Raw genomic sequence first — 22,644 nt, forward strand, 5'->3', positions numbered from 1 at the left:
AGGAAGAAGACGAGGAAGTTAAGAGGAAGAAGAAGAAGCAGAATCGGGAGAAGGTGAGCGTGTTGTTGTAGGGTATTTTTTTTTTTTTTTTGAGATAAAGAGATTAGTTGGGAGAATGGGGGATGTTTGGAAAGTGGGGAGGATCAAAATTGAAGGTAATGGGGAGGATAGAAATTGAAGGTAATGGGGAGAAAAAAAAAAAAAAAAACGATCGAACACCGAGTGGAACCGGTAGGCCTCAAGCCTAGGCCTAGGCCTCAAGCACAGGTAAGAACGTCGACAAATATACTCACAAAATAGCACGATTTTTGAAACAAAACCGAACTAGCAACACACAGTAACATGTAGGTGAGAAAATTAAACAGTTAAAACGGGACAAATAACAACCGGAAACTTAGCTTTGAGAACGTCAGCAGGGAGCCCCAAAGGAGACCTCTCACTGCTCTAAAACCAGAACCGGAAGTGATTTATCTTGATTTAAAAAAAAAGAGTTTAATTGCAGCGGAGGCAAGAGTGGTTAAGTGGAAGAATTTGAAGAATAAGAGAACAATGCGCCTCCCACCTGATCAAGACTCCTTAATGATGCACGTTGTTTGGACTAACTACTTGGCCTTCATACTGTAGAAATTCTTCCAAAAAGGGCACCCATCATCGCTCGTTCATGGCTGGCACCTCAAGAATGGCAGACGTCTCCTGCTACGATGCACACAACCTGCTCTACCCATCACATGAGCACCAATGGAGGTATCCGAGGATGCTGAATCATCCGCCTCGGACCACTCACTCTCAATTAGTGATGAATTATCGTTGGAGTCAGATCGTGATTCTAACACGTAATGGATGCAATCACAGATCATGAGCAAGGCTACATTATTAACTCGTATGACAGCATACTTTATAACGTTCTAGGCCATAATATACATGCAAGTTGAAGCACAAACTCTGGCATTCAAAAGAAGTAAGGTGTTTACAAACCGAAACCCATTTTTTAAAGCATTTGTTTGAACCAATATATGTATCCCTTGAAACATCAACATGAGTTTTCCATGGCATTTCTTTTCCTCAAATCACTTCAAAATGACCCATCAAATGTGTTTCTATGTCCATTGGTTCAAAATTTCGACCATTTTCTACTTTTGACCCATGGGGGTGGCGGTCGTCTTGGATTTAGCCCTCTGGCGGAGTTTGCCCACATTTTCGCGAGGGACATGGGGGCTTAATTTTTTTTTTCTAAGTATTCCAAAGAATCAAAATCCACCATCAAAGTTTCCTATGCTCTGAGTGGTCATGGGAAGTCAATATGACCCAACTAATGACCAGATTCCTGCCCTAACCAGCAGAGGGCATTGTATCAGCGGCACTGTCTTAGCCAATGATGCTAACCCTCACTCCGCAGCCAATGATGCTAACCCGCAGGCTTGTGCTGCATATGAGCGTTCAAGTGCACAGGTACAGTGATTGTGATGTCTGTGATGGGGTCTCATCAAAAGGTGAATGTGATTTTGGTTTTTGTTCATTCATCACCTGATGACGCACTTCATATCCCCCCTCCCTCCCCCACAAAATAAAACAATAAACATCCCGGTGATATCTCTGTGTCTGTTCTCTCCCCCCCCCCCACCCCACTCCTCCCCTAGTGAAATTTTAAATTGCAGGCATGATGTGCTGAATGGCCTCTGACATATAACTTCGATGCACATTAATCAGAAGATTTTGTTTTCCTTGGGTCGACCACTTTTGTGGACCAGGTCACTGATTGGGAAACCACATTGAAAAAATCCAGACCTGGGACTTGCAGAGGCACATTCAGTACCGTCCCTCCTTGGTATTTTGTGTGTTGGTGTTTGCTTACAGGCAGGTTCAGTGCTGCCAAGGCAATTTCTTGGGAGTAGTTTTACCATTGCTTTCTCAGCAGGAGTTAGGATAGGAATTTGGAACTCGTTACTCGCCAGCTCTTCTCTTTGTGAAGGACACCGTGTGATCTTTAACATCCACCAACGAATGCTGGCAGATGGGCCCACCGAGTTTAACGTCCATCCAAGGGATTGCACACACATTGATGAATCACCCTGCATGTGAAAGCTTTTCATTTTTAATTGATTTGTAAAAAAAAATTAAAAACATGTTTTCACTTTGTCATTATGGGGTATTTTGTGAAGATTGGTGACAAAAAATTTAAATTTTATCCCTTTTAACTGTGGGTTGTAACAACAAAATGTGACAAATGTCAAGGGGTGTGAATGCACGACATCGCCAAAAGTATGTGGACAACCCTTCGAATTAGTAGATTTGGATATTTCAGCCACAACCATTGCTGACAGGTGTATACAATCAAGCACACAGCCATGCAATCTCCATAGATAAACAACGGGCTGTACTGAAGAGGTCAGTGCCTTTCAACGTGGCACCGTCATAGGATGCCACCTTTCCAACAAGTCGGTTCATCAAATTTCTGCCCTGCTCGAGCTGCCCCAGTCAACTGTAAGTGCTGTTATTGTGAAGTGGAAACATCCAGGAGCAACAACAACAACTCAGCCACAAAGTGGTACGCCACACAAGCTCACAGAACGGGACCGCCGAGAGCTGAAGCGTGCAGCGCGGAAAATTCGTCTGTCGCCAGTTGTAATACACTACTGAGTTCTAACTACCTCTGTTAGCAACGTCAGAGCTTCATGAAATGGGTTTCCATGGCCGAGCAGCCGCACACAAGCCGAAGATCACCGTGTGCAATGCCAAGCGTCGGCTGGAGTGGTGTAAAGCTCACCGCCATTGGACTCTGGAGCAGTGGAAACGCGTTCTCTGAAGTGATGAATCATGCTTCACCATCTGGCAGTCTGATGGATGATTCTGGGTTTGGCGGATGCCAGGAGAACGTTACCTGCCTGAATGCATTGTGCCAACTGCAAAGTTTGGTGGAGGAGGAATAATGGTCTGGGGCTGTTTCTCATGGTTCGTGCTCGGCCCCTTAGTTTCAGTGAAGGGAAATCTTAACGCTACAGCACACAATCACATTCTAGACGATTCTGTGCTTCCAACTTTATGGCAACTGTTTGGAGAAGGCCCTTTCCTGTTTCAGCATGACAATGCCCCAATGCACAAAGCGAGGTCCATACAGAAATGGTTTGTCGAGATTAGTGTGGAAAAACTCGAGTGGCCTGCACAGAGCCCTGATCTCAACCCCATCGAACACCTTTGGGATGAATTGGAGCGCCGACTGTGAGCCAGACCCAATCGCCCAAAATCAGTGCCTGACCTCACTAATGCTCTTGTGGCTGAATGGAAGGAAATCCCCGGAGCAATGTTCCAACAACTAGTGGAAAGCCTTCGCAGAAGAGTGGAGGCTGTTCTCGCAGCAAAGGGGTGATGGGGGGGGGGGGGGGGACCGACTCCATATTAATGCCCATGATTTTGGAATGAGATGTTGGACGAGCAGGTGTCCACATACTTTTGGCCATATAGTGTACTTTCTTAAGGCACAGATCGTTTTTGGTCCTTTTGGTGAAGAATCATTTGAAAAATTTTCGTATCCAGATCTGGAAATTGATCATCATCAAAATTGAATCGATTTGTCTTCGTCACACACCCAACATGTCCACCAAGTTTCGTGTGAATCCATCCGTAACGTTTTGAGATATTGTGCTATGTATCGTTTTTAGCCCCATCTCTCAAAGGTGAAGAATCACTTTCAAAAATTCTCAGATCCGGATCCGGATTTGGATCTTCACCAAAATTAACCGTTGCTGTCCTTGGCCGGTCACCCACAGACACAAAAGCATTGAGAACGATTGCTTGAAAACTGTGGCCAAAATAAGCTCAGAACGAAAGCGTCTCCCTGATGGCAGTTTGTGTGTTTTCAAGAAGTGACTTTCATCAGAACATAACGTACATTGCATCGACTTCCTCTTCAATGATCGCAAATCGAGACTCCATACTGGATTACTGGTTGAAGGCTCACCCACTTTAAATGCCAGTGTAATGACCTTTCTCAGTGTTTGACTTATTCTCAGTGTTTGACTTATGGCATCCGCCAAACCCAGAATCATCCATCAGACTGCCGGATGGTGAAGCGTGATTCATCACTTCAGAGAACGCACATTTACATCATTATACCAAGAAACCAAATTAAATGGTAAAACACTGATCAGCGAGGAATTGGTCAACATCCAGATCACGCGTGACCTCACACCAAATGAATTCAACTTCCTGGGATGATAAAATCTTTGCATTGATTTCTCGTACACAGCAGTGGAATTTTCATCAAACCTTAGCTTGTCCAATAAATAAAGTCTTTCTGTCTGTCTGTCTGTCTGTCTGTTTGTATGTTTGCGTTTTTTGCAAAGACCCCTGGGCCGACAACCTCCACATTTGTCACACAGATCAGGTCCGATCCGCGGATTGTCCTTCGGGTATTTTCATCCACCACCTCAGCTTTTAAAGCCTCTTAAGACCCCGATGACCCTTATGGCTTGTCCGTCCATGAAGCCGTGTGACTACATGTCTATCAATTACATACTGTTTGAACGTCAGTTGCACCATGACGACGCGTACGTCTATAAATTACGTACTATTGGAATATACCTTAAAACCTTTCGATCCTTTGGACTCTTGAGACCCCTTAGACCATAAAAGACCCTTTAAGACCTAAAATATCCCTATTCTATAGTCTTCTTGCAAAAAAAATTATACCTTTTTTCAGCAAGTATGTAATGTCCAAGCTCGACCCACCCAAAGTGTGTTTGTTTTATTTTATGCATTCAGACCAGCAGGAACCAGAGCGACCAAACTTTGCATGGCCTCCTCTTTCATCCAGAGGAAGCCAAGGGCTGCTTGAATATAAAATAACAAACAAATTGACCCCCGATAAAACCACATAATTGATCTTCTGGCCTGATCTGGTCTTGTGCTTATACACCGTCTCCACTTTTTTTTATTTTTATTTTTTTTTACCGGGAAGCGATCGAGTAATACGTTTTGTGAAGATCGGAGGTTGAGGTTGTAGTGATTTGTTGTCAAAAACAAAAATTTAACTGTTAAGAGTATTTCATTGAATTTCCCCAGGCAATGCTAATTGGTACTTCAGCCAGTTATCGATAATAGTGTCTGGACGGGGATTGGAATTTATTTCCAATTTCCACCTTTTCACCATTTATGATTACAAGTTCATAATTGTGACCTTCTCGCCACCATCATAACATTTAAATTGCATCAGACGTGGCAGTAAATGTGAATTGTTGCTCCCAGTTTGCCGGCTTGATGACAGAAGACGCCATTTGCATTTTTGCCGTCTTCATCGCTTCCCTGTTTAGAATTCCGTGCGGGCACGGCACGGGTAAAACGTGCATGTCATACTTTTATTGTTACTCTGTACCTTTCATCCCAACTCTTCAAGATCTACAGACATGCAAACCCCTCACACACACACACACACACACACACACACACACACACACACACACACACACACACACACACACACACACACACACACACACACACACACACACACACGCTCACACACACACACACACACGCTCACACACACACACATACACACGCTCACACACACAAACACACACACACACACACACACACACACACACGCTCACACACACACACGCTCACACACACACATACACACACACACACACATAAACACACACACACACACACACACACACACACACACACACACACACACACACACACACACACACACACATCCCCTCCCAAAATGTGCAAGGGTTGAGTCCGTAGATGAGCTTGGTATTGACTCCTCCTTCTGACTCCACATTTATTTATCTTCCTAAGGCCTAGGTCACATTTGCCACGGTGGCCGTGGGGTCTCCAAAATCTGCGGCCACTAGCAATTATAGGGCGGCCGCAGTATTTCCACGGTCACACAATGTAGCAGTCACATATGTTTTTATTTTTCGGGTAGCTGCACGGGGTATTTATAAATTGTGGAGACCGAAAACGTGGGGGTGCCGTACGGTCTTTGATTTGATGTCGCACGGTGACCTTAGGGCGTCCCTGCGGCGGCTATAGAATTTTCAAGGCAGACGCAAGGCGACCGCAGGGGGACCGCAGGAGGCCCTAAGGCGAACGTGCGGCCAGACGGACGGTAACGAGTGGGTGTATATATATATATATATATATATATATATATATATATATATATATATATATATATATATATATATATATATATATCAGTTCTTTTTTTACTGATATAAAAATATACCAGTTCGGAATATACCAGTCCATGGTGCCCCCAGAATCCGAAATTAATTCGTTCCAGGAAGCTGTTCGGATTGCAAAAAGTTCGATTCCCAAACTATTTTCCCAATAAGAAATAATGGAGTGAATTAATCTGTTCCTGGACCCCAAGAAAACCCACTTTCAAGACACTTTCAACTAAAATTCCCCATGTTTAAGGTAAAATAAGATGAGTAAATGACCTTCGGTGGCGGTGTATTGTATGTAAACTGGTACAATCACCACATCCAAAGGTCCACACAGGCTCGAGCTCCGGCCTGGGTTTCAATCGCTCGTGCACTCTGCGAGCGCTGCCCCCAGGGCAGCTCATCAAACATGATGCCCCCAGAACCACAATCACTTTCATCAAACGCATCGGGCTGAGGTAATCATGGACATTCCAAATTACAACCGGTTTTTCTGTGAAATTAAATCCTTGCCCGACAGTGTCACACCACGTGATCGGATTGCTTTTTTGTTATTAATTAAAACACAAGATGAGTAAAAATAAAAATAAAAAAAACAGCACAAATCAAGGTGAAAACACGAGGTAAAGTAGCGATCGACACACGAGAGATGTTTTCACGAGGACTTCCACCGACGAACTGGATGAACAAAGCGCGAAGATGCGGCTCGAACAGGTGGGGGAGACGCGTGAACAAACATGAACGCCACGTTGTGTTCGGTTTTTTAAAATGTATTCGGTTTTTAGGGCAAAATTCATTTTTCATTGATAAGAGATGACGGCAGCCGCACGAATAACGCAAGCCCACCGCAGCCCAACGTACGGTCGACGTGGAACACAAGTACGTCACAACTACGGCATGTCGAATTGCTCCGGCGAACGTAGAAATGAAAAAAGTTATAACTCCGCGTTATAATTCCACGGCGACCCTACGGCCTGTAAAATATAGCCATATGGCATAGGGCCACCCTGAGGCCAACGCACGTTTCTGTCAATTCAGAGGGCGTACGGCCGCCGTATCCTCGCCGTAGAGCAAATGTGACTTAGGCCTTAATAACGCACCCCTAACCCTAACCCTCACCCTCTTCCTCGTCCTCTGCAGCCGCTGCGATCACAATCAATTCGTTTGAGAAAGTTGTCACCATCGGATCGAGTAAAACTGAACACGACGGCGGAGAACATTTTTTGCTCTTGTACCACGACAGCATTGTTACCATGGAGACCGCCATGTCGTTAAGCGGTGCCGAGCAGTCCGTTCCGTCGGAGTGCTTGCTTGAGCATTTTGAATCAAACAAGCCGCTTGGTGAGCTATTGCAAGCCGCTTGCTAACGGAACACACCCTGAGTTTCAGTATTTCCTCACCTTCTCTCTTTCTTTCCTGTTCGTGTATTCCCTTGTTATGTTTGTATGTGCAATTAAATTGGAATGAGACAGGTACCTGGATGCATTGGAGATATAGGGGTGCGGGGATATACCAGCAGGTCTTGTAGGTATCTTTAATTGTGCGTCCTCCATCTCCATTCAGTGACATCTCCATTGCTGCATCACTTTTTGAGTCAGCGGGCCCCGAAATTCCTGCTCGTATCCCAACCTGGTCTGGAGGTAAAGGTAAGTGGTTGTCTCATTTCCTGGAGAATTGTTGGGTGTTAGTGAAGGCGTAAAGGTTCATATAATTCACAGATGGACGTTATCTTCATGCTCCATGGTCTCCGGCCAAACCCATTCCCACTACCAACCAGAAAAAGTTCTTTAAAAAAAAATAAAAACACACACAAAGACGCCAGAGTCCCTTATTGTCCAGCTGAATATGATTTAATTACTGATGACGTCACACCTTTTACATGCTTAAGAGAGTTGGTTTATTACTTGTACATCATTATACCGAACACAGCAATAACCATTGAGTTTCCTCTCTTGGATGCGGCGTACAAACCCTTTTTGAACACCGAACGTGCTAAGCTAAAACTTTTACCATCACTAATCGATTAACTTTTTAACTTTCACCATTAACATGAGCTGCTTTCCACCATTAAAAGTTACCCATCACACAGTGCGATGACGTCAGAAACGAAAACTCACGTCATCCCGACGTACGATGGAACATTCAACTATTTACCCCCAAAAGTATCTTTTTGCATATCTGCAAAAGGTTCGAGTGTGAATCCTCATTTTGTTTACCCGTGTGATATGAATAAACATGCGAGTACAGGTACAGGTACAGGTACAGGTATAGGTATAGGTGCGGTTGAAGTGTCAGGTGTATTACAAGCATTGATGAAAGGGTAAGTTGGGGGTAGGTGCTGTTTATGAGTGAGTGGTTGGTGAGTGCCTTCTTAGCTTGATGGCATCGAAAAGGTCTCCTAAATGAAGCTTTCACTTCTTGGCGCAGTCTGCGCAGATCATGTCCTCCCCTTTGGACACGAAGGACTTGCCAGCCAGTCGGGCCCGGCAGCGCTTGCAGCGAAAGCACTCGGTGTGCCATTGTTTTCCATCGTGGGTCACGTACTCAGAACCGGCACCTGCAGGTCATGCAATTGGTGTTACACCTTGGATGGGTGGCGCACGATTTACAACCTGTGTTGATGTGTAATTCCCTCCTTACACCTGATTCTGCCCCTTATATTAGCACCAAGTGGCATTGACTGGAGTTAGGCAGGCACACTCACATCTAAGCTGTCCATCCTGGGTTCGAATCCTGACTCTGTCATTGTCATTGTCAGACCAGGTTGGGGATGAACTGTCATTGCGATGTTTCACGGGCTGGGAAATTCATCAATGTGTGCGCAGTCCCTCGGATGGACGTTAGAACAGGAATCCCGTCTGCCAGCATTCGTTGGTAGACGTTAGAGATCCAAATGTCCTTTGCAAAGAGTAGGCGAGCTATCGCAGACACCCTGAACAAAGTACAAATTCCTGTTCGAACCGACAGGGGATACTGCCTCGGCGGCACCCCAAGCAAATGATGCTACCCGCAGCCATGTGTTGTATTTTAAAGAAGTACAGAATGATGTAACAAAGTGTTTCAAAGGTCCAGGATCATGGGGATATATATTTACCTCCACCATCAAAGGTGGATGGAGGTTGTGTTTTCATCCGCCTGTTTGTCAGTCTGTGAACAGGATATCTCAAAAAGTTGTTGACAGATTTGGATGAAATTTGGTGGACAGGTTGGGTGTGTGACATGTGTGAATTGATTAGATTTTAGTGAATTATCTGAATCCGGATCCGTTCACTAGGATCTTAAAATGATTCTTCACCATTTAGAGATAGGGCCAACAACGATATTTCGCACGATATCTCAAAAAGTTGTGGACGGATTCGGATGAAACTTGGTGGATGAGTTTGGTAGGTGACAAGAACAAGCTGATTCGATTTTGGTTCAGGTCCGGATGCAGATCCGGCCTCTATGAGTGGGATACAAAACTTAAACTGTTCAGTCTGGCGGAGGTAAGTGCTCTACCGAGCATCGTTCTAGTTTACAACTGTATTATAATAATTAATCAAATTGCGAACCCTGACGTGCATACACATACCGATTCTTGTACGTATTTTTATTTTATCTTTTCTTAACATTGACAAATCCATTTTAGTACATTAGTTTCTTAATTAATCCTTCATATCTTCAATAGTAAATGGTCTCGTGCTATAAAGCACTGATTTCAGGTGCCCCCAAAGAAGAAAAAACAAGATCAAGTGGCATTAAGATGAATTATTCAACAGAGTAGACAGTGATACAGTGATAGTACCAGGGTCCATAGCCTGAGAGTAAAGAAGAGGAGAGTTAAGATGGTAGCCTGAGGAGAGCAAGGCAGGGGTCTTTTACTCAGAGAGTAGTTGATGCATGGAATGGCCTCCCTGGAAAGGTAGTGGCGGCAGAAAAAGTAGATAAGTTTAAATTAGAATTAGATAGGTACCTGGGAGTTATGGAGATAGAGGGGTATGGGGATGTTTACAGGACTTTTAGGTAGTTTGAGCATTGATGAGTGATTATGTGCATGTGTATGGAGTGCTGTTGGTGGGGGTCTTGTCAAAGGGTGTTGTATGCTTGATGTGTGTTTTTAACCAAGCCCATGCCCCCTCCCCTGTAGGGAAGAATAAAAAGAAAAAAAATACAAAAACTTTAAAAACTTTAAAAAAAAAAAATAAATAAAAGTATAAATATAATTAATTAATTTAAAACTTTTTTGTATCTTCTTCCTTGCATCTTGTGTAGATAAATTAGTATGGTGTTCACGCAGGCATGATGGACTGAATGGCCTCCATCTGTGTTAGATTTCCTTGTAAATCTGGACATTCTATCTGTCCACGTCGTCCTATCCATGTCCAAGGCATCGTTTAAATTTATTTCATTTTTTTGAAATTAAACCGATTTCCTATGATTCATGACTTATGAAACCCCGCGTTTAATCCATAGTGGAAGAATTGTAACGGATCCCCAGTGTTTCTTGGGTTTTTAAATATTTTCCTGAATTTGACACTCAGTCAAAATGTACATTACCAGTAATAAAAAAGTACCAAATTACTGCAGGTGGACCACCACCTCCAATATGATCTTCAAATCTCACATCTCTACTCTCCCTTTGCCATAAAGGCTGGAGTAAGTGGGTGTCGTTTGCTTAAGCTACTCATCGACAGTATCGCCTTGCCGATGAAGACAAGTCCGAAATGTCTCTTTCATTAAATAATGGTTAAAAAAAAACAACTAAGTTAATAAAGGAGATGACAAAACAGCCAGTCCAAAAACAACTTTTGAGAGCAAGGCGAGTCTATAAAGCAAGATTATTTGTAAATATCGCAAACATAAAGTACGTACGTCAGCCACCTTTGCTGAGTCTGGCTCAAACTGAGAAATAAACAGCTTGGAGCGGATGGCATGAAGACATTTTTGATGCCCGAGGTGTGTGTGTGCACATGTAGGTTGAAAATCTGAAATGCTTAAACAGTCGCGTTTGTGCCAAGAATGCGATGTGACCAGGTATCTGCGAGTACAGGTGCGAGTGAGGTGTTGCGCGTCACGAGGGGAGGTTAAAATACAAACCAAATGTCATGGATTAAGAAACTTGGTGTAAAGACAACCTGCACTGCAATGTTAATGTTAATTGTTAGGGATTACAAGATTTAAATTAAAAAAAAAAATTAAATGCAAAACACCCGCTTGAGTCGTGTGGGGTACTTACTCTACCCAAAAATTGGTCATTAGTAGAACACGTGACGTTAGGATGGATGGAGCATCATATTTGCTTTCACCGGTCAACGGTGACTGCAAATAAGACCGCATGCCGGCGGGTCCCTCCTCCATGTCTTTGGCGAAACAGAACCCAATGGCAACGGGAATTGTGCGTTCCGTGCATTGGGCTCGGCGCAAAGACATTGCAAACTCTTTTGCTTGGGAGGTTCGAAGCAGAAACAATATGGAAGCCGATCACTATATTGTTTCCTGGCAATGAGTCTCAGGGACACCTGGAGGAAACGTTTCGAACAAGCCGATCATCTGTTCTCTGCTCGAAAACTTGCTCACCAATGGCTTCGCTGCAAAAGGCGCATTTCTTTGCGTACTTCTTGTTGAAGCATTCCTGACAGTAGATGAGCTCTCCTCGCGTTTCGAACTTGCTGTGGCCAAGCTTTTTCTCGCACGATGTGCACACAATGCAATCGCGGTGGTAGCTGTGCTCCTGGAAGACCACACCACCCTCTCCGATGGGCTGTTCACGGGGGGGCCGTCAGGTGCAGACGATAAAGAACTGTTATGTCCATTTTCGTCACAATTGGAATAAATCTCTTGTACAGATATCCCGTTACCACATTGTGATTGCAATTTTATCATTATTCTGTCCTGACCTGGTTTCTCCCTCTTCTTAGTTCTTTATTTCTTTATTTTCTTTTCCACGACGGTCAGTTTCTCAATCGGGTGGTATGTTGCTGCGCTCGCCAAATAATATACATCTTACACATGATTAGCTTGGCTGGCCTCCATCGTCTAAAATATTTGTTGCCATCGTTTCTAAAGTCAAAATCCCATGACAACAAACATACCGTCCTGATTGAGCAACCCACTCTCGCAATGTGATGGAGACAAAATAATTTCTCATTAGTTTAGTTTAGTTCACCCCCCCCCCTGTCCCCCACCTCCATGACATTTAACAATACCAATTGACAAAATGAAATAGAGAAGGCTTGGAAAGGAATTTGAAAAATAAGTCAATTTGTCGACCACCACAATGGTAGAAATTTTCTGTGTATGTCACCCAAGTAAAATAAATAAACACATTGTGCACCACCTTTTCGTAAACAACTATTTGGCAATTACTGTTTACTGGGACTTTCTTTATAAAAGGAAAACGAGTCAATTCTGATGTTGAAAACTGCTACCCAATTGCCAACGAGCTCCTCGAGCCGAGATCAACGACCCGTCATCCTGAGGAAATTACACTCTGACAAAAGTTTTTATACGAGAGGACAATTTCGGGCTCTTCCATTGTGAGGCAACAGGAAGCACCTTGTGGCAGCCGTAGCAGCGAGAAGAAGACTTCTTTTGGTGACAAGAAACGCAGAAGATTTCATCACCCACAGGAACAAAGCTTTGGCTGCCAATGGTGTCCATGCAGCGGTGGCAGGTGAAGCAATTTTCATGCCACGACTTGCCCTTGTAGTCGACCTTTTTGGCTCCTGTGGAACTCGTAGAATCAATATCTTGCATTTTGGTAAGCATTCTTGAGGAAGTACACTCCAGGTCAAACGTTTTGCAACACACAATTTTTTGCGAAAAAACAAGCAAATGAAAAACATCACATTCTCTGTTACATTTATTAGTTCTCCCGACATGCTGAAGGATACATTTATAGATTAGAACATAAAAAATTGGAACATGTTCAGCATATTGGGACTCAGATGGTTCCGCCTTTGATTGACTAAATGCGGTTCTGCTCAATCTCGGGGCTCGAGAAATTGATTTTACAAAACAGTTCGAAGGAACTGAATTATTATGTATTATTCTTTCGTATGCAGCAAATAGCTGCGGGTAGCATCATTTGTGGACATAATAACTGTGAAGCTGTTCATGCAGGTTAGAGGATGAATTTGTAAGTTGTTCAGCACGATGGCTCGTCTACTCTTCGCGAAAGACACCTTGGACTCTTTAACGTCCGCCAACTCATGTCGGCAAACAGTACACCCAGTTTGACGTCCGTCCGTGGGACGGCACACATATATTGATGAATCGGCCTGCCTGCGAAACATCAGGATGACAGTTGACAGCTGCATCATTTATTATGTCCTCAGATTATGCCATCTGTTTCACATGCCTTATTTATTAAAGTTCAGGTCAAGCTTGCATGCCTTATAAATCCATGTTTGAGTCCTGTTATGTTCAATATGGTTGAATTTTTGGTTCTAATCCATGAATTTATTCTTACATTCATGTCCTCATCAAATATACATATATATATATATATATATATTTTTTTATATATCACCTAATATATGGTGATATATCATATATAGATGATATAATATAAAACTAGAAAGCATCTGAAAATGCAAAGCCCGTCTGCATCCGCTTTGTGCTCGAAATGAACTTGATGAAACCAACAGTTTAAAAAAAAATTGTACATTTTATTAATTTATGTTCTCCACAATCTCATGATGAAGGTTTGTTGAAGGTTTGATGACAAAACCCCAATTGGTAAAAATATAATGGCCTGAACAAACACTGAATCTCAAAGGTAAACAAGGATTTTGATTAAAGCATTGATGACATCATCCTAACAATCCTTTATTCCCAACTGGGAGTCGAATGAGATGTGCCAAGTTTCATATTTTTCTGATCAGCAGTTTCAGAGATATAATGCTTTAATTCTTTGCGTTTAATCTAACATGGCTGTCATACCACGTGACCTATGATGTCACAGTTATTAAAATATTCTCCATGGGGGGTTCACTCCTACCCTGAAAATGTGATGTTAATCAGACAAGTGATTGCTGAGAAAAAAAGTTTTAAAAAAACATCAGGGCAAAAAAAGTTGTAAAAAAGCCAAAAATAAAAAAGGTTCAAATAATAATAATTATTATTATTATTATTATTATGAAAATTATTTTAACAAATTATTAATTTGTCTTCTTCATATTCTCATCATAAAGCTTTGTTGAAAACTTTATGACAAAAGGTCAAATGGTAAAAAAAAACTTGCACGCACGCACGCACGTGATTGCAAAACCCCATCTTCCGCTGGGCAGGGGACGGGCTAATAATAGCCAGTGCAGTATAAATAATTTCACCACTCACTGACCCACTCATATGTGTTCAGTACTTTCTAGGTGGGCTACAAAGCTGAAAGCTTGCATACTGATGTCACTCAAACCCAAGATTCCAGAAAAAAAATCACAAACTGTCCATCGATGAAAATATCCATAAAACAGAAGTCATCCCGTGGAATTGCTCTTGTTCATGGAGGGTTACGTGACTGAAGACAATGGCCCATCACATGACCTTGCACAGGCACGATAGTTCCCTAAGGGAGCTGGTGTTTCGAGGCTTTTTTGCGGTATGATTAGAGAAGTGTTTGTGGGTTGTTGTTGTTATTGTTGTTTAGGAACATTTATAGTGGTCAAAAGTAACCATTCTTCTTTACAGATGCAGTACTTGTACAGTGTGAGGAACACATAGGCAATCGTAAACAGGTATGCCTTCTCCATTTGAACAGACTCTGTGGTGTAATGGTTTGAGCGTTCTCTCCCAGCCTGGGAGGTTGGTGATTCAAATCCCGACAGAGTCGTACCAAAGACTTCAAACATGGCATGTGTGGCTTCCTTCTTTGATCAACATTTAAAAGGATAAGAGCACAGACAAATCCCATAGGTTGGCATCCACAGAAAATGCCCCGCTGAGTACAATGAGAACTGTTGTGACGTTGTTGTGATATCACTTGTACTGAGTGTGCCCTGGGAAATTCAGTGGCTGTGTTTGTCTCGTCTAAAACAGTCTTGTGTTGTGTCGCACATGTTTGTCTGTATGTCCATGTGTGTGTGAGACAGCAACACTAAGAGCCTAAGATCATGTTAAAAATGCCTGGTGGTGGCTTAATGGAAAAGGTGGCTGCTTTAAGATCTTAGGGTCTTGAGTTTGAGCTCCTATTAAATGATACCAGGTGGGTGGACTCAGCCTCTCATCCTTCTGAGGTCGGCAAAATGAGTACCAGCTTACTGGAAACAGGGGGCACTGCATCAGCAGCACAACCATGCTCCCAGCAATGATGCAACCAGCAGCCATAGGTTGCACATTACTAATACTAATAATTATGTTGAAAAAAAGTTACATCATATGGCTGTGTTTATCTTTGGGCCAGGCATTGAACCCAGAGCAGACATAGAATCACTATCTCTCTCACAGCCTATTACACAATCGTTACTAATCTAAAATCAATCAATATGACAAAAGGAAAGGTGATAATTTAAAGGAAAAACAACTCGAATTGGTTGTTGTTAACGAAGTGAATGGGAACAGCTGTTTGTTTTTGACTTCAGTTTATAAGTTCCACCCCTTAACATCTGTCTTTGACTTGAAATCATAAACTCCGTCTCTTAGCATTGCCTAGCAACTCATTAGAGTGAAAACAAGATTTTTTTTTTTTAACTTTTGACCTTTTTTAACATTTAAAAATGACTGAAGCTGTAAACTGTTAAATAGGGAGTTCATGCTGATTTTTATTTTTTGTAAACATGATCGAGGCTCATGGAAGAGCTAGAACAGATTTGGAGGGAACAAAATGGAAAGAGGGAAACACCAATAGTAGAATCGAAGTGAGAGTGAGATCAAGGGTCGGGGAGGAGGACGTATGGGGGTGAACAAACTACTGCACACAAGCTGAATGGAACATGGCAAGAAGGAGAAGGGGAAAGTGGGGATGAAACAGAAAAGGAACAAACCAACCCACAATTAAGAAACAAAAAGAGATGAGGGAGGGAGGGGGGGTCACAATAACCTGGAAAAAGGGAGTGCTTGGGAATTGGGGAATTTGGGTTAGAAGAGATCACGAGTATGGATGGGGGATGACTGGAGGTAATGGTGAACAGCTTTCAAGATCTGGAGGGAATAATGGGACTGAACAGACTGGTGAAGTTGGTTGCACAGGTGAGAGAAAAGAACAAATGAGTGGTGGTGAGCAGTGAGCCTGTATTTTGGGAGTTTAACAAGAAGAGGGTTACTGGCAGACCGGGTCCACCCTACAGAAATCTGGGAGGGACAGAGCCAAGAGAGGGCAAAGAGTGCAAAATCAAAGAGGAGGCAGCAGAATACTGGGAGGCCACTAACCAGTCCGTGAAGAGAGAATAATGGACCTTAGACACTCATCTTTGTCGTGGATATCCCAATTATTTTGAGGTTCTTGCTTTCCAGGGCATCCAGTAGGGAAAGGTGTGAGGCAGGGCACCAGCCCTCAGGGGAGAGCAGTACTCCGTCAAGCTGCGAACGAAGGCCTTGTAGGTTGTCAAAAGTTAAGATTGGCCAGGAAAACACCTTGCACAACAGAGGATGCCCAGTTGGCGGCTGGTTTTGGAGGCCATCTTGGAAATATGGCCTGCCAAAGAAAGATTATGGCTGATGTGAGGCCAAAAGGATGGAGTGACTTCGCCTCTTCAAGTGGTTTGTTTAGGAAGTAGGTGGGAAGGTTTGCCAGACAGTCCTTTCAGAGAGACAGGATGAGTGTGTGGGATTTGTCGGAGTTGAAAGACATATTCTAAGTATTGAACCAGTTCCTGATTCTGTAAAGGTATGCAGAGAGGGAAGAGGCTGCTGCCTACCTGTCTCAAAGATGAGAAATGACATGGCAGAGGGTGGAATCATCATCAAAGATAAGCAGGTTTTCCCAGGGAATTAGAAAGATAATTGATGAAGATGAGGAACAAGACTGGACCCAAGGGACTGCCCTGGGGCATTCCATCCTTGACATTGAGAGGAGATGATCGGATCCTGTGGAAAGCTACACTGACTATGGGAGTTGGGGAAGTCAGTGATCTATGAGAGGAGTTGGCCTTGGATGCCAAAAGCTGAGAGTTTGGAGATCAAGGCAGGATGCCAGACTGGATCAAATGCTCGAGATATGTCCAGTGAGACAGCCCTGATCTCATGTCTGAGATTGAAGGCTTCCATCCGTTATTAGGAGAGTAGAAGAGACATGTTCAGGGTAGAATGAAGGGTCTGAAATCAAACTGATGATCTGAGATCAGGCTGTTGGAGAAAAGGAAGGATTTGATGTCAACTGGAATGATATATTCCATGCTCTGGTCATTCATTCTTGATTTACTTGATTTCTCTAGTTTCTTGCAGAATGGAAGCGCAATCAACTTCATTAAAGAAGTAAAGCTTTTTCACAATCCACATTATCAAAAATATAAAGCTTATATTTATTATGTCTTCACGTAGGATTCACCCCAGTATCTACTTGCAGTCTGCAAGCACGCCCCACTGGTAACTAATAAACATATTATGCATGGGGTGCCCCAAGGAATGATTGGTTTAAGTGGTCACTGTTAGTGCCATACATCATATTGTACATCTAATATAATAAACTGTCCAATGATCTTTTGGACATGGTGACTAAAGGTCATCCATCAATAGAACAAAAGAGTTGTGTTACTATTCCTTGAGAGAAACAGAGTGACTCGAGGTTAACGACCCTACAGGTTTTTATCTGGGACAAGACATTTCAGAGCTTTGGACCAAACATAGTGTAGTAGAAAAATCGTGCAAATTATGATACAAGCATAAAATTTGGCATTTCTGTTCTGCAGGGCTTTCTGATCAAATCTGCCCAATTGGCCATTTGAAAATCCAAATGTTGAAAAATTTGAAAAAGAAAAAAAGAACTTCAAAAAAAAATTGAAGTCACAGCTGGCTGAAATTCTTGAAGCGCAAGTGAACATCCCAGACAGAGAACCAAGGGGAGATGCAGTTATCATTGATGGCTCAGCACTTATCAATGCCCTACCTCCACGCACTTCAAAGATATTTGATGACTATGCTAAAGAAGACATCATCCCAAGGGTGGAATCCTATGGTGCCAGGTACGAGAGGGTGGACGTAGTGTTTGATGTGTACAAGAAGTCAAGTCTGAAGTCCGAGGCAAGGTCGAAAAGGGGGCAAGGAATCAGATGAAGAGTGACAGGAACCAGTAAGACCCCAATACAAGTAACTGGAGAAGATTTCTTCGAGATGACAGCAACAAGACTGAGTTGTTTCACTTCCTTGCGGAAAAGATGTGTGAAGCACGGACGACAAGCACAGTCATTGTCACAAAAGGAGAAGATGCCATTACCAACACAAGGAAGTCACTGGATGCTGTGTCTCCATGTTGTCATGAAGAAGCTGACACTCGAATATTTGTACACGCCAGGGATGCAACGACGGTAGCAAGTTCATTATCATTAAGGCTAATGACACGGACGTACTAGTCATAGCAATATCTGTACTGCCATCCTTACAGGAACTAGGTCTCTAGAACATGTGGATTGCCTTTGGCCAAGGAGCCAAGGCGCGATAGATTCCAGTCCATGAGGTAGTTTCTGCAATAGGGCCTGAGAAAGCTAGAGGGATCCCATACTTCTTTGCGTTCACTGGATGTGACGTCGTGTTTGCCTTCCGCGGTAAAGGGAAGAAAACTGCATGGCAGACTTGGAACGTCTTTGATGATGTTTCTCAAACATTCACCAATCTCAGCCAGCATCAAACATTGATTCGTGATTTTGTCTTTTTCGAATTTTTTTTTTTGTCAAATTTTTCAAAATTTGGATTTTCAAATGGCCAATCAGGCAGATTTGATTAGAATCCCCTGGAGAACAAATGTGCCAAATTTGATGCTTGTATCATCATTTGCACGATTCCTCTCAAAAATTGCTGTTATCTGCCCCACTAACAGTTGACCATACATCTGAAAGGCTGCAGATCTTGAAAAAAATATGTTGTTTGTCAGATATCTGGAACATGTCTCAATGCAGGAAAACCCCATTCCAAATACCCCCCCCCCCCACCACTCCACCAATTCCTCCACAAGGATCAGATTTCAATCCCCCCAGTTTACTTCTCTTGCCAACACCTGGATGAGGTGCATGATCTCAAGAGCTCCTCTGCAGCTTCACTGTCTGTCTGAACCTGTATTTGTCGCACCACATCTCAAAACTGACCTGAAAAGTTGGCCAATGCCACGGTCTTCTCGGAAGAGCAAAGTCCTTCTGAGCAACTCTGAGATCATTACATTGTAGAAGGCCTTCATCAAAAATGTCATCGACGATGAGTCCTCACTCTGGGTTGGTGCTGCTGCTTCCCATCTTGCTATGCTGGAGGCAATCAAGTCCAAGGCTCTCAATGTTATTGGCATTCCTCAGCTGGAAGCTGAGTCCCAGGGTGTAATCCCTGGTCTCACATAACCGCATTCCTTTCAGCAACTCATCCGCTCATGTGTGATGTCTGTGTCTTCCTCTTCCCCTTTAATCTATAGTCAGTCTGTGAACCTGCTGCCAATGTCACCAAGCTCCTCCATGAGCAAATACGTCCACCATCCACAAACACAAGTCAACTTCACCGACAATTTTGAGAGGAAGGGACTATGCTTGAACCAATTAGGTCTCAGCAGCCATAAACACTGTGAAAGAAAGGGTTGAAGTGGCTGGTGAAATTATTGATCTCCAAAGAATATCGTTCATAATTACTGAATACAATGTTCCTTTGGGAACCTCAAAATTTTCAATCGCAATTGTAAATGTGCCATCATTTCATGGGCCACCACGTTCCATATAAATTTTTTGCCCCGAAATGTATTCACTTCCCAATTTTTTGATCTGAACTGTAATGTAGTACATGCCATGTAATTATACTTTCCGATCATCACGTCCTTTAAATAAGCTTTTTAGTGACATGATATGAATCACTGCAATAACATGAACCCTCCGCATCCATTAAGGAGCGCAGTTTCTGCATTGAATCATACCAGAAATATTCATATCGAACCATCCCAAAGCAAGGCAATCAATATATTTGAATTCTCATTGAATGACATCAGAGAGGTTAGAGGTAAAGATGTACCGATGAAGATATCAGAGAAAGAGTTGAACAAGTTCCAGCGAGTGCGGGAATACGGAAATCTAGGCTGAAATGGTTTGGACATATCGAAAGAATGTAGGAGGAATGAGAAGTGAAAAGAACACAATGCAAGATGAACAGTAGGAGGCCAGTGGGTAGATCAACAAACAGACGGAAGCGAACAGTGGAAAAAGAATCTAATGGAACCTGGAATGAAAATATGGAAGCGGCACATCTCACCCCGAGATAGGAAAGGAGATGGGGACCATACTCTGTGCAGAGCGTCAGTGCGAACTAAGCAGTCTTCTTGGCTATTGGGCACAATCCTGGGCAGGTCGCCACTCCGACACAGGATACCAGCATGCTGGCACTCATTCTGCCGACCTCGGAAAGATGACTGGCAGAGTTAACCCCGCCTGGTATTAATTCAACAACTGAGCAGCATTTGAACTCAGGACCCTTGGATCCAAAGCCTGCCACCCTGACCATTAAGCCAACACCAGGCATCGAGATAGGAAATAAAAGGGTGGAAAGCTGTCTGTGATGTGGGTCTTAGCTGCATAGTACGAAGAAGACAAATATAGACAAGCTTATGAATACTCTGCAAAAAATTAAATATCCAGCATATCAAGTTTCACTTTCAGGAGCATTCTTCTTATTCTTTTTCTTCTTCTTCTTCTTCAATAAGTTGTAGAAACCTTAAAGGAGTATCATCGCACTGAGCATTGCATAGGCTCAGTCGTGTACAGCAATGAAAACAATAATCGAAGTTACAATACACCTCTACGTTGTAGCAATGGCATAAATTTGCTTCTGGCAATTCTTTGTATTTGCTGGTGAAGGGGAATCTGTGCAGCCCTGCCTTTCTATAGGAAGCGATTGAATTGCCATCTCAAGTTTCCCCGAGGGCAGTCATAGAGTCAACTTCTCTGCTATGGTGTGGTCACGGTTCAAATTTTGGGACAGATATTTACATGCAATGAAGAAGGTAAAGCTGGCATGCACAAGCTGCAGAGAAAACAATTGCAAGATTGCTGGCATGCTCAGTGTACGACATCGAGAGATTCCGAATGAAAATGCACCGTTGTTCAACTGCGTACAGCAGAGACATTACGTGAAAGATTCCACAGGCAACGTCACCATTTTCCTTGGCTTGTCATGAAAGAACTTGAATCGAACAGCGATCTGTCCTTGAAACACCAATTTAATCAGTTTGTTTTTTTATGCAAAGACAACTCGGTGTGTCTGTCGCTGAAGTTAAACTGTCATGGTGGATGTGGATGCCACTGAAAGTAAGGTGCATGTGTTGCCTCCTAAACGCTTCCATCAAACCTTATGAAGGAGACCGTTTGTCAAATTGCACATTGATGTGTCCATCTGCCGAGCTCTGTTATAAATCTAAAGAGAAAGCTGAAAGCCAGTCTTATGTGTGGTGTGGCATGTGAGAATCAGAATAAAAGTGTAATTTTGAAAGTCTGCACAACAGGGAACATATAGGTATGGGTGGTGGGGGGGGGGGGGAGGTTGGAGGGATAGGCATCGGGAGACATTGTACCTTTCATGTTAGAACAAATGGAATGATGAAGCAGAAGCTCACTGAAATTTGAAAAACGACACCAGGAAATATTACAATAAACTAACTACAATCGGAGGCTTCCTGGGATTGAACGAGAATCCTTAAAAGAGCCTTTGGAACAAAGATCTGAGAACAACAAAACATCACAACTTGGTCCTGAAAACATGATCTTAGAGGAAAAAAGAAACAAGGAGATACTTTGGGTCTTGGGAGAGGACCTCGTTCCACACCACAACACCTGTGTAGTTTAAAACCTTGGTGTGACGCATCTGTGCAGAACGATGTATTAACAAGGTGATGCGTTTCTCCACTGTGTCTCACGGTGGAGTGCACTGCTCCGATGCTTCACCTGGTCGGATGGCACGTTTACAACTGTGACACGTGTCTGGGGTAGCGGAGCCTGTGGCGCAGGCTCGGCACAGCAGTTTGGGCCCGCTCGAATCCACGGCCTTGTTCTCCAGCGGGGTGTTGCAGCCTCCGCAACGAAAGCATGAGTCATGGAAGTGTTTGCCACCAAACGACAATTCCTGCCGGAGATCAAATACATGATCTGTTTCATATTCTGTGAATTGCATACCTCAAAAACAGATGCAGCCCGATATTGGCAAATCACACACTCCAAACCAACTCTTTCATCGCCATGTGTGAACGTGGCATTGAACGAGTTACTGCACTTATGGACCTGTTTCATTACACTCTATTCATAGACTTGACAATCATTTATCTTTTTAAAATTCTTTTAATTTAAATAAACATGAATAAATTCCTGAATGGGGCGAG

General features: G+C 43.0%; 1 protein-coding gene and 1 long non-coding RNA gene across 3 annotated transcripts in view; one reads left to right on the forward strand and one right to left on the reverse strand.

Moving 5' to 3' along the window:
• The first annotated feature begins 6,269 nt into the window (after positions 1–6,269).
• LOC147010646 (uncharacterized) lies at positions 6,270–8,649 on the forward strand. Its single transcript, XR_015052147.1, has 2 exons — positions 6,270–6,896; positions 7,323–8,649. It is a non-coding gene; the product is annotated as an uncharacterized LOC147010646 (long non-coding RNA).
• FHL2 (four and a half LIM domains 2) overlaps positions 8,011–22,644 on the reverse strand; it is a 38,258-nt gene continuing 23,624 nt past the window's right edge. For both annotated transcript variants that reach the window (XM_085858749.1, XM_085858748.1), the window contains exons 3-6: positions 22,214–22,391; positions 12,717–12,886; positions 11,739–11,922; positions 8,011–8,739 (exon numbers count right to left, since the gene is read on the reverse strand). In XM_085858749.1, coding sequence (XP_085714875.1) covers positions 8,594–8,739; positions 11,739–11,922; positions 12,717–12,886; positions 22,214–22,391 — 678 coding nt within the window. In that variant the 3' untranslated portion in view covers positions 8,011–8,593. The remainder of the gene's footprint in view (positions 8,740–11,738; positions 11,923–12,716; positions 12,887–22,213; positions 22,392–22,644) is intronic.

This window comes from Eptatretus burgeri, chromosome 16 (genome assembly GCF_056783735.1).
Source record: "Eptatretus burgeri isolate ZD-2024b chromosome 16, Ebu_testis_v1, whole genome shotgun sequence".
NCBI lineage: Eukaryota > Metazoa > Chordata > Myxini > Myxiniformes > Myxinidae > Eptatretus > Eptatretus burgeri.